This window comes from Maylandia zebra, linkage group LG11 (genome assembly GCF_041146795.1).
Source record: "Maylandia zebra isolate NMK-2024a linkage group LG11, Mzebra_GT3a, whole genome shotgun sequence".
Classification (NCBI taxonomy): domain Eukaryota; kingdom Metazoa; phylum Chordata; class Actinopteri; order Cichliformes; family Cichlidae; genus Maylandia; species Maylandia zebra.
The window spans coordinates 27,020,549-27,037,168 of record NC_135177.1 but is presented as its reverse complement, the minus strand read 5'-3'; the positions used below and the strand labels follow the sequence as shown (position 1 = coordinate 27,037,168).

Below are 16,620 nucleotides of genomic sequence, written 5' to 3'. Positions count from 1 at the left end.
CACAATGCAATGATTTACACATCACTGCATTTTTGGAAAAGGGGTTGCTTTAGCCCCTTTGCAATGCCAGAAAAGCAATCTGTTACAAGTCTGAATTTTGCACTGCTGCCTTCCACGCACACATATGCTATGCAAACTTTGTGTAACCGTACAATTATCTCTTTACCAGAAAACCCCAATGTATATCTATATACACACAGAAGTGTTGTACAGGTACCAAACATAACAAAGTTCTTGTCTTTAGGTTCTCAGAGATAGCTATGGCAATGCGGGAGCTATGACAGACTCATTTCAAAGGACAAGGAAGTTATTACCCGATACCACTCTGCTGTTACCTTTTCATGCTCTAATAAGTCGGCATTTCCCTCACCTCAGAAGATAAAACACAGACATCAGTGAATTCCATCGAGAGGAAATTGTATTGCCATGTACACCATGCAAGTATTCATCATTTTGGATCAAATCAAGCCGCAAGGTATAATCTTCTTAATGGGGTGTCTGTCAATATGACAGTATATTGCAGCTTTAGATAGATATCGCACTCTGATTCTATAAAGATATAGTGCCTTTATGTGAAAAATATTGTTGATGCAAAAAATCATATCAAATAAAAGTTTTTCAGTTAATCCTCAAGTAAATATCTTGCTAGAGAACAAGCCAGGAAACTGCTGCACTTACACACACAGACTAGTGCACCGGCGATGAAAAGACATTTTGCATTCCCTATTAAACCAACCAGTTTGCTATACAAACATGGCACATAGCAGAACAATGTCATTGACACGCTATTGAGCATGAAAGATGACACACATCACGCCTGGACCGCTATGTCATATTGCATTATCACAACAGACTGGTCAAGTCCGGAGAGACTGAGTGCACAAGGGAGGCAGAAACAAAGACAATAACAGGGAATGAAAGGAACAACACCGAACACGCTGGTATTCATTCTCATTCAGTCACCAGATAGTCAGGGTTGCAGTAGGGAGCAGCAATGGTACCCTGCTGGGTCTGCTAGTATTAGTCAGATGAGATCATTTCATCAGAGCGGGAGCTAAAAATACTCATGATGGGAGGGAAACGGTTACATACTCAAAAGCTGTTAAACATATCTAAATGATCAACCTAAATTCTTTCAGTCAGTCATTCATTGTTTCTTCGTGCAGCGATTTCTTTTGTTTCTTGAGTGCCTGAATATAAATGATATAGACTATCACCTGGCTGCTTGACTGCATAAACTGCAAGTACATAAGAGGATATATATGTGTGTGTGTTTAATATATACAATGATTGTACCAACTTGAAAGTCACATTCAGCTTTAAATCTCAATCTGCAGGGTTTGGTTTTTTTTTTGTTTGTTTGTCTTTTTTTGTTTTCCTTTTTTTCCTCCCCATGCTGCTACCTCAAAGACTTCTGTTGACTTTACTATAAAGCGAAGTGTTTACTACAGCAAACAGAAGACTCCATTATGCCTTCGGCTTGTCAAACAAAATTGATGTTATGGACTGGATCCAAACTCCATTGGCAATTAGCCACTATTCATCAAAAACTCAAGTGGTGGGAAGATGAGAACAAACGAGACTCTATTTGCATTAACAAGCATGGTACATTACCAGAGTGGTGAAGATATAGTGGTAATACTCTGTCATCATCCCCATGGTCTGGGCCTGAAAGGATATGAAGACAGAAGATGGGAAAGAAAGGTGTGAATGAGTAGAGACGGGACAGAGAAGACTGTAATTGTGTCGTGTCAGGGCATTTTAGAATCAACGGCATTGTCAGAGTAAACAATGCTAAAGGAATGCAGGAAAAGACAGAGGTTTTAACGAGCATGTTGACCAACATGCTGTTAATTTTGCGGGTGAGATTCTGCTGCCGTTTGCTGGGATTTCTGCACCATATGTGGTCCACAGAATTACAGAATGGCTTGATGCTTTTCTATGCATTTAAATGGTTTGGAATGCCTCGAGGCATGTGACGTTATCCCAGCAGACAAGAGAGCTTTCAATCAAAAGAGCTCGGTAATCTTTGCCTCATATCTGAACACTCCATCATTGCCACTTGTTTCACTCCATCTACATTCAAAGGCACTACATTCCCATGGTGGCTGTGTTTTCCATTTAATTGTACCATCTGTTGTTTAAAAAAAAAAAAAAAACAGCCAAGGTTATGTAAATAAGACGTTATGCTCATGTGGTAGCAAATTTATTTCTGCATCTATAGACAGCTAAACACATGACATTGAAATTTTATTTTATTTTTTATAGTATAAGAAGGAGTTTTCATTAATAACTGTAATTTTCCCGATGCTGCGTAACCCTGTCAGCCTTCTATTTTACTCTTTATTTTGGTAATCTTTTATTATATATGCCTGCCCAGTCTGACGAGTGTGACGACAGGACAACCTGTAAATCTGAGAATGCTGCAAGAAAGACAGGACTGAGTGTTTTGTTATGACAAAAGAAATGATTCCAATAAAGCATGTCAGAGTGTAAAGCTTAGTAAAATTCAGTCGCATCATCCAGATTGCAATGATGAATAGCCTGATGCAAGTCTCATTACAAATGAATTCAATGCTTTTCATTTTTACTCATTATCTTAGTCTGGAGCAACCTTTTTGTAAATGTATAAATGGACCAGTCTGCCTTAATAGTAGCTGATAAATACAGTGAATGCTGCCAGCTAATCAAAGCACAGATGGTATCCATTCAAAATTTTGCATTTCAAGTCTTAAGTGACAATCACACCGCATTCTATTTAAAAATTGTTCCATGCATTACAAATAAAGAAGATTTACCAAACTGACAGTATGCACAGCTGACTTTATCGAAGGTAAAATGGTTAGCCAGTCAGTCAACATATGAAAGAGGGAAAAAAAAAGATCAGCTGATCATTTTAGTAATTTCCCAAGTAAAAATGTCTTAAATTATATCTCATCAGTGTTTTCTTTGTTCTCTTTGATGTGACAAGCAATTTGAATATATCACTAATGTCTCGAGACACTTACGATGAGCAATTATTCGCTATTTTCTGATATTTTAAAGGCCCAACTATTAATTAAAGAAAAAATATCAGACATGTAATTGATACTGAACATAATGCTTGGATGAATACCTGGGATTGACAGTTAATATGATGCACTTGTGTCTAATGCACTTTTCGTAAAGTAAATTCTCACAAAAAATTTATTGTAGAATGTATCACAGCAAAGTACAATAACGTTTTATATGTAAGGTCACAGTACTATACAGTACAGCACACACTTTGACAGATGCACGTTTAAGGAGCTTTTTTAATTGATCCATGGCACATAAAAGGCAGTCAGCAATGAATGTAGTTTGCCCTTATTTCTATGTAAAAGCTTTGGCCGGCCAGCTCAGTCATGGAAGACAACTGTCTGGAGCTTTTTTGCCTTATAGCATTCTCACCACTTCTCTCAAGAGGACACTGGTTTCTTAGCGCGAGATGTGCAGACTGGCCAAGAGCGAATATATGTCACCTTAGATCTCAATAACTGGGGTGGACTGAGTTATTCAAATAACTTTTGAGGAGATGATGCATTTGGCAAAATGTTAACAGAAGCTGACAGCAAACTGAATGAGGGGTGGGGGTGGAGGGATCCACCAGCCTGTTCCTGACATCCAAAGAGCATCAGACCACCTACATATTCTCTGCTCCATGCATCATAGTGACAGCTCTTTGTTGACTGACAATCATTAGAATCAAAACACACTATATACAGTTTTGATAATAAAACTTCTCAGATCGCATTTTTTTTGTCTGAGTAGTTAAAAGTTTAGCAAACAGAATAAGAATGTGGATGTGGATTTTGTTCTTTTTTCCTTGTGGAATTCACAGTGTCGTATTAGTTTGCAAATATTTAATGGGCAAAACCAAAATTCGGAGACACTGACAGTCTCCGCTCATGATTACAAGAAAATCATTCCAAATGTCCTCCAAATGAAACAAATATCCAAGTTTTCTCAATTTCACCTATTTTCTACCAATTTTACGCTGGTGCAGGCCGAGTCAGTTCTGCCTTGGTGCCTATTGAGAACCAGCTCACCTTCAACAGATTTCAGAAGTGAACATTATGTACCTTCATATATCTGAAGTTGGGGTAATTTTTGTAGGAAGGAAATTATTGCAGACAGAATTTGTGGGCTTCATTCGCTGATGAAATTCCTGTAGTCTCTCTCATATCAGCGGTTCCAAATTTTGGACGAGCACTTTAGCAGTGCTGTGTCCATTTTGTGCTTCCCTTTTGGAACCAGCACCAGCGATCTGGGCACAAGAATCACACTGATGTAAAAAAGAAATAATGTAATTGCGGAAATCCCCATACTCCCTAGCAGCTTGCTGCTGTCTTATTTTTAGTGGTGCATTTTCTGTTACTGTTCTTCAATCCCGGTCCCATGTGTAATCCTCTGTAACTTAAATCAAAACCAATCTGATGGGAATTAATATATTGAACAGGACCACATCCTTTCATTTCTCTACCCATTCCGAGATCTGACAGTAGGACCATTTATAAATACACTAACCTGTTTGAGAATCTGTGCTGCCATGTGGTGGCTGCAGTCAAAGATGATCCGGAACTCCCGACTTCTCTTCATTTCTTTGAGAAGAGGCCTTGTATCCTGCGTGTCGAGAGGAAGCTGGCGGATCTTTAGTCGGATGTTATACCTAGACGGGGCCATTATCAGCTCCTGTAGTCTTATAAGACCTTATCAGACAAGAAACAGTACAAAAATGATCATATAACATATACCCCAAGTAACTGAAGTAACATGTTATAATATACCAGTCTGTTTACCTGTGCTATCATCATATACAACTGTAGCTGTTTTCCATTTGAGAAACTGCACCAGGTCCAGGATAGCATAGCTTAAAGATGAGTAATCTGGGTATAAATTGGCATAAAAGGTGTCTCTGTTGTCCATAGGGTGATGTTTCCACCGCACTTGGATATGCGGCACTTCCAGTGCATTGCAGATGGACTGCACGGCATTCGATGATGAACTATGTGAGGGCCCAAATATTGCAACTACGCCTAAAGACAGCTGGTCACAAGCTGAAGAGGAGAAAGGGACAAGAGCTTGAGAAGAACCTCACTTATGTCCTGTCACAGCAGAATTTGGGAATTCTCAAATCAAAAACACAGATTAATATGAAGTTAATGACAGTGTGACAAACCAGATTCCTGCCTTCTTCCACACTGTGGTCACAATCCTTGAATAAATGTGAGACAAGTTACTCACCTTTTCTTGATGCCTCAAAGCTGTCATAGATATTAATCCTCTGTATGTCATAAGTTAATGTTGTGTTTGGTAACAAAGTCCTGTTTCTGTTTATGTTATTGACTGCAAATTTAAAGGCAAGTTCCTCCGCACTGACGAGCGAAACAGGTCCGTCTGTTTGTTCGAAAATTCCACCTGAAAAACAAAAAAGGAGAGACGGGTAAGCACCACAACAACTGGTCTGAAATCTAATCAAAAAACAACAGCAGGAAGACAGACACAAATTAAGGTAGGACTAAATGGAGAAAATATTAGGACGCATACTGATGGGAGAAGTGCACATTATGTGAGATATAAAATTTTGTTCAGCAAACATGGAGCAACTCTCTCCATTTTTAGGAAATGGGCAAAAAACCCAATATCTGTTTGAAGTCCAAAGCCATAATGGATTTAAGGTGTGTGTGTGTGTTTGGCTGTTTCATCAGGGCAGCAGAATATCTCAGGCTCTTGTCTCTCCATTAAGATATCCTTTTATTTCGCCCGAATACCACATTGTTGGTGCAGATAACTGGACTTGGGCACTCTTCTTTTACATACAATTCAAAGGAAAGCATTTTTCCCATTTTCAGATGGCCAGGACCACTGCTCTAAAGTTGCAAACATGTCTGTATGAACATCAAAGTCCAGTATTGCTTTAGACGGTGGTGTATCAGACAGGTAATCCTGTACTACATCCACAACTGTATATTATGTATTTTTTGTTTATTTTGGAATACCTTTTTTCTTGATATGATTGATAGAATCAGGATGGATTTTTGGTGTCAAAACATGTTAAAAAAGAAAAAAAAATGTAATCATTCAATTAAAAATTAATACCAGTCCCCTGAAAACTGGTTGTAAATGTAGAAAGAGCTCCTGCCTTTAGTAACATGCATTATCAACCAATGGGTTTTATTTTGTATTCTGTTAAGTGGCAGAAGTAAAGATAAATGTTTCTTTAATGTTCACCTTTGAAATTAAAGGAGTAGAAAAGTGGGAGTTGTTCAGAACTTAATTATGTTTTGCATTCATCACCTGCACAAATCACAGTTTGCTACGTAAAATTATACACCCAATGTAAATTTACTCTCATGCACTGTAAACTGTGCAATGTTTTTCCCAGCAAAAAAGTGGATCTGGAGATATGGGCAATTAAGGTATTCTAAGATCTTTGATGCTGGCAGAGGAGGAACGATATCCTAGCTTTGAAGGAGAGCAGGCTATGGCAGCCTAGATGTACATGATAGACTGAAGCTGAAATCCCTCTTTCATCCACCTTTTCACTACTCCTTGTATAATACACAATTAGAAATAACAAAAAAGCTGGTGCTGGAGTCTTTCTGTTGTAAACTCATTTTATTAAGTTAATATTTGTGTTTTGCGTTCCATTAACTGGGATTCATTAAAACATTATTTCAACACCCCTCCAAGCTGACGCATGCCGTATCTAATGTTAAATAGTTTAAGCGTTTCAATTTATATGTAATTGGTACAGTAACAAACATGAACTGTCAAATGTAAGACAGCAAAGTCCCTTCGTGTCTCGGCTACAGCCTTAAAGAAGACAGTTTAGACAGCTTCTTCAAAGATGCCTGCAGGAACATCAGCTTATGGAGACAATGGCTCCTCCACCTCCACTCTCATCATATTATCCATTTCAGTAACAAAGCGAAAAGTCTCTGCCATCTTCTGTCAATTCTGGAACAAAAAAAATGCTCACCACCATCAAAAGTTACAAATGTCAGTGCTTAAGTTTAACTTTATGCCCATTATTTCAGATATACAGACAACCTTTCAAAACCAGGTCTTTTTTTGCTTTTTTTAAACACCGGGATCACACACGTCTAAACACCAATAGAGGATGCCTTTAAAGTATTTTCTGCTGCATATTAATAGGGTGTATGAGTCAAGGCTCAGGCTCATATTGATATCAGTTAATAATCACTCCCAGTCTATGTTAACGCTCCAATTCAATCAGGAAATGATAGGAGGAACAACAAATTGCTTTGTGTTAGTGTGATGCCGCAGAGCATTTGAAAGTGCCTAATTATTTTCCTCCTATTCTTTTATTGTACTTTTATACATCTCTATTTCATGCTTGTATTAAAATAATATACCTTAGTGGATTTCTTTAAGCTGCTGGATTTGTCCGTGCTAATGTCAAACCCCTTAAGATATCCAATTAATAAGGGACTATTAACCAGTGTTGAAGATACGAAGTCTGACAATAGTAAACAGATTTTGTGAATAGTTAAATTCCAGTTTACAGATTCAAAAACACAATGATTAGCATTCAGTACGAGGGCTGAACAGTGAAATACTTTTACCAATAAATACGTTATTCAATTCACATACATTACAACATTCACAACATGACATTAATATTAATATTTATTTACAGTGCACTGAACAAATAAATACAACAAAGTTTAAAATTGGCCACCTAGGGCTGTCATGATCTCTGATTTGCACTTAAAATTCATATCATAATTATAGCTTTTTTAAAATTTTTACATTTTATTTTATTTTTTTCAAATTCTTACTGACTGAGTCCCCCATGCTACCAGTCAAAAGTCTGGAAACACCTTCTTATTTAATGTTTTTTATTTAAAATATAAAATAAAAGACACATTTAGAGTTATTTATCAATTTTTTCTTTGCTACATAATTTCATATATCTTGCATCATATATTTGATTTCTTCAGTGCGTATCTACAATATAGAAAGTAGTAAAAATAGAGAAAAATCATTAAATAAGAAGAAGATTTTGAATGGTAGTGTAAATATATATCAGACTGCAGGGACTCAGTCCATCCATAAAATGTAGACACAGTAGCACAGATTAATGAAGCAGCTAGCATATGCTCAGAACACTTGGAATGGAGAGAGCGGGAGACGTAGCAAGAGCAAATAAAAAGAAAATCAGTAATCAAATTAAGAATTAAGTCGTTAACAGTTGCCCATCTCGGGTGCTTCACGCAGCAATGTAACAACAGCCTGACTGCAGCAGAGCAAATGTAGTGTAAGTGGTCCAGTTTAGCGTACTGGCTTTGTTACTGGAACTAATTTTGTTCCAATGTGTAGGAGAAAAATGAATGTTGTTAATAACTTGCATAGACAGGCTGATGGTGCAGAAGAGTAGTTACTGAAAAAAGAGCTGTGATAAACTGCAAACTGAGTCTGCAACCATAATCATAATGACACTGAATGATTTACGATGTTATCATATGCTTTTTTTCCAGTACCAATTATTTCTTTGAAAATCAATTATTCATAGCAATTTTTCATTTTGTATTTTCCAGTTGTCGCCCATACGCCCATAGATACGCACTGAAGAAATCAAATATATGATGCAACATCGCTGATTTCAGCCAGTGGGCCAAGAATACAAAGCGATACATTTCATTTTACCTCATATTTTTTTCTGCAGCATGTGTTTGAGATTTTGGATTCCCTTCGTCTATCACACAAATGCTGCCTGCCAGCTTGTTTTTACAAGGTATTTTACTAATCCTAGAGAATACCTGGCTGCAGAGAGCTTAGCTTAGAAATGGTACCTGTGACCCACTGATGCCCCTGGAAAGATCCCCAGTGCCTGGATCACACAATTATATAGTTCTGTTACTGTGGCCAGAGTGGCAGTTCTGAAAGCCAAGCTCATCTTACTAGTTATGAGACAAAGTTTCAGTGAGTTGCAAGGGGATGTGATGCATAAACCTACCCGGTAGAATGCGTCACATTAAAATAAATGAATCCTTCCATTTCATGGGGAAATCTCATTAGAGTACATTAAGCAATTGCTGGAGTATATAGTAATTTGACTGTTAAGAAGATAAAATGTGCATTGCTCAGAAGCACTCTAACAAATTTAATAAACAGGGGAAAACCTGCTCCTTGGAAGGAAAATCCAGAAGATAATTTGTTTTGCCCGTTTTCAGAAATCTACCATAACCACAATAACAAGGTTTAATGCACAAGACCTCCCACAACTCCATCAGATAAGGGACAAGCAGTTCTTTTTAGCATCATACAGAATTTACTCTAATGATGCAGGCATCCGAATATTAGGGACATGTTTGCAAGTTCCCATTTTAACAACTACACTGAATGTTCGTTATTGCAGTGGGCGTGTGCAAATTGAGATGCATGAATTTCAGACTTGTTCTTGTGATTCTCAGTCAAAAGGCTTCAAATTAGCATGTCTCCAATAGACAAGAACACAAAAGCCTTTAATTAGTCTCTAAGGTCCTATCACAATATATAAATCAGCTACTAATTGCAGCTGTTTCCATAATTTGTCCTTTGAGGACTTTGTGGATCAGCTGCACTGAAAAGCCACAAGATTATGTATTTGTAGCTAGTGATTCAAACTTAAATTGCAAAATGCACATGGCACTAGATCACCCAAACTTAGTGGTGTATTGAAAGCAAAAACAAGCATAACTAGCAGTGGTGCTGAAAAAGTAAAAATAAAGCAAGTTTAGGGATTGACAGTGTTTCATCTGTGGCGCTAGAGATGGGAACTGAGAACCGGTTCTTGTACTTGTCTGGTAGTCCAATTTCTTGCCTGCCTATTGATCCCACTTATCGGTTCTTGTACTTGCGCTACAATAAGCTGATTTCATTTTGCATGTCAGGGCATAAATAGTTACGCAGTCTAGAGCGTGGATATAGACATTTATTTTTATTGCACAAAAGGACCAGCTAAATAGTAAAGTGGTAAACTGCATCCAGGACATAAACAACCGCACCAAACTGGTAACACAACTTCGGTTCTTTGCTACTACCTGCCAAGACAGCATGCTAATGCTAAGCTAGCCAAGAACCCAGAGTGAAAGCTAAGTGAATGCCTACCCCAGCAGCCAGACCCTGAACTTCAACAGGTAACAAGCAGATGAGCAGTCAGTTTTCATCTGTCTGGTTTTCATCTTTGCTTTGTGCGGTCAGCTTTGTATTCTACCAAGAGCAAGATCTTGGAGATGCGTGTCCTCATTAGGGATTTGTGTTGATGTGTGGGGTTGTAGCCTCGGGTTTATGTTAGGAAATGGTCATTATGAGATAATGTGTTTCAGCTATTTAACAGGGCAACATGAAAGTTATGTAACAAGTAGTATAACAAATTACTTTTTCCCAGGAGTAACGTACTGCATTACTTTTAAGAAAAGTGTTCTGTGTGTTATGTGTATCAAATGAATTTTTTGAGTAACAGTAATCACAGCGAAGAGGGGAAATACCTCAACAAAAACGCACAAACGTTTGATCCGCAGCATGCAGTTAATTTAGACGAATGTAATTTCTTTACTGCTGCTTAGCAATGGTGGTGACTCTCAAAACGGAGCCAATGAGAATCAATAAAGGAATCAAATCAATAAGTGATATCGATAATGGAATCTGAATCACTTATATTCTTATTAATTCCCATCGATTAGTGGCACTGTGTGAAAGTTATTTTCTAATAGCTTCCTTAAGTTACAGATTCTTATTAGCTTCTATTGCAACAAGCAACATTTTTATCTTATTAAAAGAGATTATGTTATAATAGGTCCAAATCCTTTTAAAGACCACTGAAGGAAAATTCAGTTAAGCTGAACAGAAAATGTTTGCCATCAAAGTAAAAGTTGTGCGTTACCGTTGCCACCAACATGTTTCAAAAGGTCCATCTCTTACTTTGAAGGTGGAGGCTCTCCATTTCTGGTGTGTCTGCAGCAATCTGCTATTGAGCAAACAGGTTTTCAGTGCAGCACTAGCAACTTCCAGTAACCTCCAGAAACCACTCGGCAGCCAGTCAGGGAATGCACATTTTTTTCCCTAGTGACTGGTGGTTGTTGTGGGCTTGATGACTAAAAAAATAAACGTAAGCGTTTAATCGTTTGGCCTTTATGCAAAAACAGCTCAGGAATTAATCATAAACAGAAGCTATGGGTACAGCGGCTTCTGCAGGGCCTAAAGGATCTGACAGAGACATGCTGTGCAGTGTCAGAATCAGAGGTTTCACATTTTAGCTGTACATGCCCTTGCAAAAATCAATGTTGTAGCATGAAAGCCACACATGTTATGTGCCCACAAACAATGTGGGCAAATGCACAAGCATAAACCCACCCTCTGCTGTTGTGTTGTGGCAGACTGCCTGCAAACCAGCTTAGTTGTCATCTGGGTTCCACTGAAAAGACATATTTTCATCATCTACTGCATTTATTGACTTTAATAATGTGATATAAGTGGAAGAATAACAGTCTGCCAAAACAAATACATTAAAAGAGGTCTGCTTTCTATTTTTCGTTTTGGTTTGATGCATTTTGCCAATTTTTTAAGTGGAAGTTTCACATTGTCCAGTTTGGCAGTAAAATCGTTTTGAGTGTAACGTGTTTCTACCGACTGCACCAATTTCCCCACATCTGATAAAGCTGGACTACTTGGACACACTTTTGTGTTGTTGTGTGTTAATGTAATTTCATTCTTTTAGTGACTGGGGTCAGATTTGTTTGCAGTGCAAAATTAACATCAGTGTTCATGTCTTTTTGCAGAAAACAACCAAAGGCTTAGATGCATTTTTCTCCAGTTATCACAAAGTTTTACTTTTAACTGAAATGTCACTAGGATTTTTTTTTTCTTTAAACAACACACATTTTTCCCTTTCAGATGTGTGTGTACAGAATCTTTTAACTACAGAGGTAAAACCTTAGCAGTTACAGTAAGTAACCGGTACCCAGTTAAACTTAGGAATAGATGACAAACTAGAAGGTTAAAGACATGTTAGAGAGCTCAATTTTCAAGGTTCATGGGGTTTTGACTCCAGGAATTTATTCACATGCACTGCGGGAGGATTTTTAAATAATCCTGGTTGCTATTTATTACTGTTTAGAATGAAAAAAAGAAACGAAAAAAAAAAAAACACTGAACAGGTCTAGGCAGGCACCTACTAACCTTATCTATAATCATATTAAGTTGATATTATTTAAATTAATTTCCCTGATCCCAAATCAAACTAATCTTAAAATGAATAAGTAAAGAAGGTTAGTCTACTGTGTATTCACTCTCGATGTTATACCATTGTAGAAATAGTAGAACATAGAAATGATTGTAGGATGAAGACCATATTGCAGGATATGTTGTGCTTGTTAAAATAAAATCCCTTGCTTACATACAAACCAATGCAGAAACCCAAACAATGAGACTAGTTCATTATGCTCTTGGATACATGTGCGCTCGCCCACTGGATTTCTGAGAGTTGCTCTTTTGTACTTTCTCTTCACTGGTGGGATTCCCAATCTCCCTGTGAATAGCTTCCTGTCTCCCTGGATGTGCCGCAACACTCATTTTCACAATGGTGGCAGCAAACAATGACCAGCATAAAGAAAACACACACAATTCATCATGAACATTCAGAAATGCAGCCAATTTGAGGAAGAACATGTTCGTTCATAATTATGAGAAACAAAAAACACTAGAGGCCAACTGTTACACAATACCAAGACCAGTTGTTAACTTAGCCAAAGCTCCATTTTATAACACACAATTCAGAAAATAAATAAATAAATCAGGCCAGGAATCTGTTACATTTAATCAATGATGAGTATCACGAGAGGAAATTAAGGGCGCTTGTTAATTAATGATGTCTGGCAGCATGTTGGCTCATTAGTTAGCAAAGTCACCTCACAGCAAGACAGTTTTGGGTTTGATCTTAGCTATGGTTCTCCTCTGCATGCTCACTTGGGTTTAACCTCACTGCTCAGGGTTCCTCTCGCAGTCCAAACAAATGGCTTTCAAGTGAATCAGACTTTAGATCACCTGTAGGTGTTAGTGTGAGCATGTGTGTCAGTGCAGCAGTTCATCAGCAACCCTCTCAATCTGTTTCCCTACTTTTTCCACTAATGCGCTAGTCCCTCTCTAATCTTTATCAGAAATAAGTGGTGTAAGTTATTTTACAGAACTGTCGATAAAGTAATTATTAACAAACTCACCAAATTAACAAAAGGTTTAAATGTTTGCAGCAGAGAAACGGAAGAATATCGACTATTGAGGCTCTTTATTGTGCTAAACAACATGTCGACAGTTCAATTTTAAAAGTAATTACTGTTGATAGTGTTGAATTAAAACTGATGAGCATAATTGATAGTGATGTGCATGTGAGTGGCACGCACATTAAGTGCAAAATGCCACAAGTGACACAGTGTAACACTGCAAAAGACAAATTAGCTATTAAAATGTTATCTGAAACATCTGTTAAACTTGGCCACTAATTATTTATCTCCAGCAACAGCAACAGTTATGGAGTTAGGTTTAAAGGAAGATGATATGGATCACAACACTTCTAGTTATCAGTGGCTTTATACTCTTATTTATGCATGTCTGTTACGTAATCTGATTACTTTTTTCAAGTAACGAGTAAAGTAAGGGATTACTATTGCAAAAACGGCAATTAGATTACCGTTACTTTTCCGTAGGAACGCTGCGTTACTGCGTTACTAAAACCGTGATTTTTTTTGCGAGAATGTCTCATGACAGTGACGTAAGCGAGTGCGACGTTCGTGACAACAGCTGTGCGCAGATCAACAATGGATAATATATTGAGTGCGGGAGAGAGTATGAGCATGCAGTGTTTAAAGCGTGGAAGTACTGACCTTACTTTGAGTTTGATTCCATAAAAAGTGACAAAAACATTAGCGTCCATTGTGCGTCGGAAGAAAACTTCTTTTTACACCGAAAAACACCCTAAACAAGCTCGTGGGCAACGATGTAATGGAAAACTCAGAGAGAAACTCGCGGATTCTTCCACTGACCGCTGCGGCACACCTGCACCAGGGTAAACCTCCGCCTAACCCACTCCTGCTTTACAGGTGAAAATAGAGCAAAAGGACCGCTAGTCTTTGACTTTATTTATTTTCTGTTGTGTTTTACTTGCATCTATTTGAAAGACTGAGTGTAAACACAAAAAATATTTTATTTTATGTGCTGGAATGTGCAGAAAATAGGTTTAAATGTTAAACTAATTTCTTCCAGTCAGAGAATGTTGCATATAATTTAATTTTTGCTTGATGCATAAAGTTAAAAGATTAAAACTAATAAAAACAAGTTTAAAAAAAAGAGACTTTTCCATTTGATTACATTTTGTATGATGGATTATGCAGAAAAAGTAGAATTGGGCTGAAAGATCTATCGCTTTATCACCTATTCAGGTTGTAAATCGTGTTTTTAAAAAGTAACTAAGTAACTAAGTAATTAATTACTTTTGAAAATAAGTAATCAGTAAAGTAACGGGATTACTTTTTTGGGGAAGTAATCAGTAATTAGTTACTGATTACTTTTTTCAAGTAACTTGACCAACACTGGTTACCGTTAATAAAAATAATACTAATACACAGAACTGTAAGTCATAATGTAGAAAATAAAATAAAAGTTTGTCATTTTTGTCTGTGTGCTAAAATCATTAAAATAAAAAGCTTCTGCAAAAGAAAGACTGGATAAAATGTAAGTAAATAAAACTTGACATCAAAGAACAATAGTAATATTAGCCTATCAACCTGTTAACCTTGAAAAAATTAGCAACTCTGCCACTGAGCTGGTAATATTTTTGCTTTTTTTTTTTAAAACCACAACAGTACGTTTGTTTTACTTGCCACAGTATTTGAGATACTAGTGAAAGTAGCAGGTACTATAACAACGACACAGCAAGATGTATAAAATTCCTGGTGTTTAAAAACAGATATTTTAAGATGAAATCAAAATTTGGATTAATATCTGACATTGTTTAAAAGATTTTAAAAATATATGTAAATCTGACAGCAGGGCTTTAACTCTCTTTGAAAATAGCAGCTAACCTAAAACGAATAAAAACTGAAACTAAATTGTAGACTTTAATGTCTGATGGATTATTATTCATTATTATTCAGCGACTGTGAAGACCTTTGGATTGTAATGGCTAAGATAATCTTTATCTGTTTGTAATGTCATGCAATAAACATGCGGTAAAATATTTCCCCACAGATTTATCACCTCGGGGATAGAAAACTCTCATTATATTTATTTATATTGCAATGGGTTGACACTCATAGACTCTTTCTCCTTGAAGCATACTGTAAATAAAGCTTGTTTCTGTGATTCGTCTCTCACACACACGTTGTGTCTCTGTGAAGCCGACTTGAATTAGAGCTTCTATTTGTCATTCAAACTGAGTCATTCAGACTCCATTGTTGCCTTAATGATGCATTTAACTTACTATTGTAACCACCACTTATAAACAATTATTTTGTCAAATGGCATTATGTAGAATGCGTGTTTATATTTCTTTGCACATAGTATGATTTGTGAAATTGAATCGATTTAACTATTAAAAGGCAATAGCGTCCTCCATACGTTTCACCAAATGACTACATGAAAAGTTCTTATGATGTTTACATATCTGGCAGTGATGGCAGGTAAAGGATGCAGTTTCTAGTATCCTCATATATATATATTGCCCATGATGTTTTGAAGCTGTATCATATAGAAACATTTTTCATTCATTTTTTTTTAAAATCAAGACGAGAAATCTTGAATCTTTGAATTTAGAAAAGATTTAAAAAGATTCATGTTTTAAGTGTCAAAACATTTGGACAAATATGCAATAACATGTACAGCTCTCACACAGCACAATACTGTATATTACCATATAAATTGAATTTGGGCTTCTAATGTTTGAGTCCATAATGAGAAAGGCTGCTTTAATTATGTTATTTCTCCCTGTAAATCACTGTCCACATTGAATCCGCTTCCAGCTCTATCACAGCTGAGAGGCATTCTTATTTATTTGATACGATTAGTAGTACTCATGCAGCCCTATAATGTTGTGATATCTCCTCTGTCAGAGAACTGTCAGGTAACAACACATTTGTAAAATCTAATTTTATGCTCAAGTGGTTCTGCTTCTGCAATTTATCGCAGCTATCGCTCACCTTCTTCCCTGCTTGCTCCTGCTAGCTTTCTCCCTCTCCAGTCTCCACCCTCTCTTTCCAGCTTAGTGAGGTGTTTTGATCTCATTATCATTCCCAAACATTCACACCGGATAATCTGTCAGGGCGGGAGCCTGTGCTCTGCACCGTACAGGGCACCCTGGTCATGATTAGGGGTGCTGGGGCGTGCTTGCAATGAAAATACCATTTTTTCCCCCTCCCTTTAAACCAAACTAAAAGTAATGGATATATGGTTCTCCCTGCGTGCTATAAAATCTTGGCTGTGTCAATTAGGTTCTTTAGCAAAGAGAAACTGCCTCATACTGCATGAGGACAATTGTGGGACAACCCAGCGAGGACACTGAATTGATTAGCCAAACCGAGCAGCGGGGCTCAGATGCCCTTTTACAAA

The 16,620-nt window shown here is 37.2% G+C and overlaps 1 protein-coding gene across 1 annotated transcript in view; it reads right to left on the bottom strand.

The window, feature by feature from the left end:
- grik3 (glutamate ionotropic receptor kainate type subunit 3) overlaps positions 1–16,620 on the bottom strand; it is a 94,681-nt gene that overhangs the window by 30,825 nt on the left and 47,236 nt on the right. Inside the window, exons 2-5 of the mRNA XM_076890129.1 lie at positions 5,263–5,436; positions 4,818–5,075; positions 4,546–4,727; positions 1,615–1,668 (exon numbers count right to left, since the gene is read on the bottom strand). Of these exons, the coding sequence (XP_076746244.1) occupies positions 1,615–1,668; positions 4,546–4,727; positions 4,818–5,075; positions 5,263–5,436 (668 nt within the window). The remainder of the gene's footprint in view (positions 1–1,614; positions 1,669–4,545; positions 4,728–4,817; positions 5,076–5,262; positions 5,437–16,620) is intronic.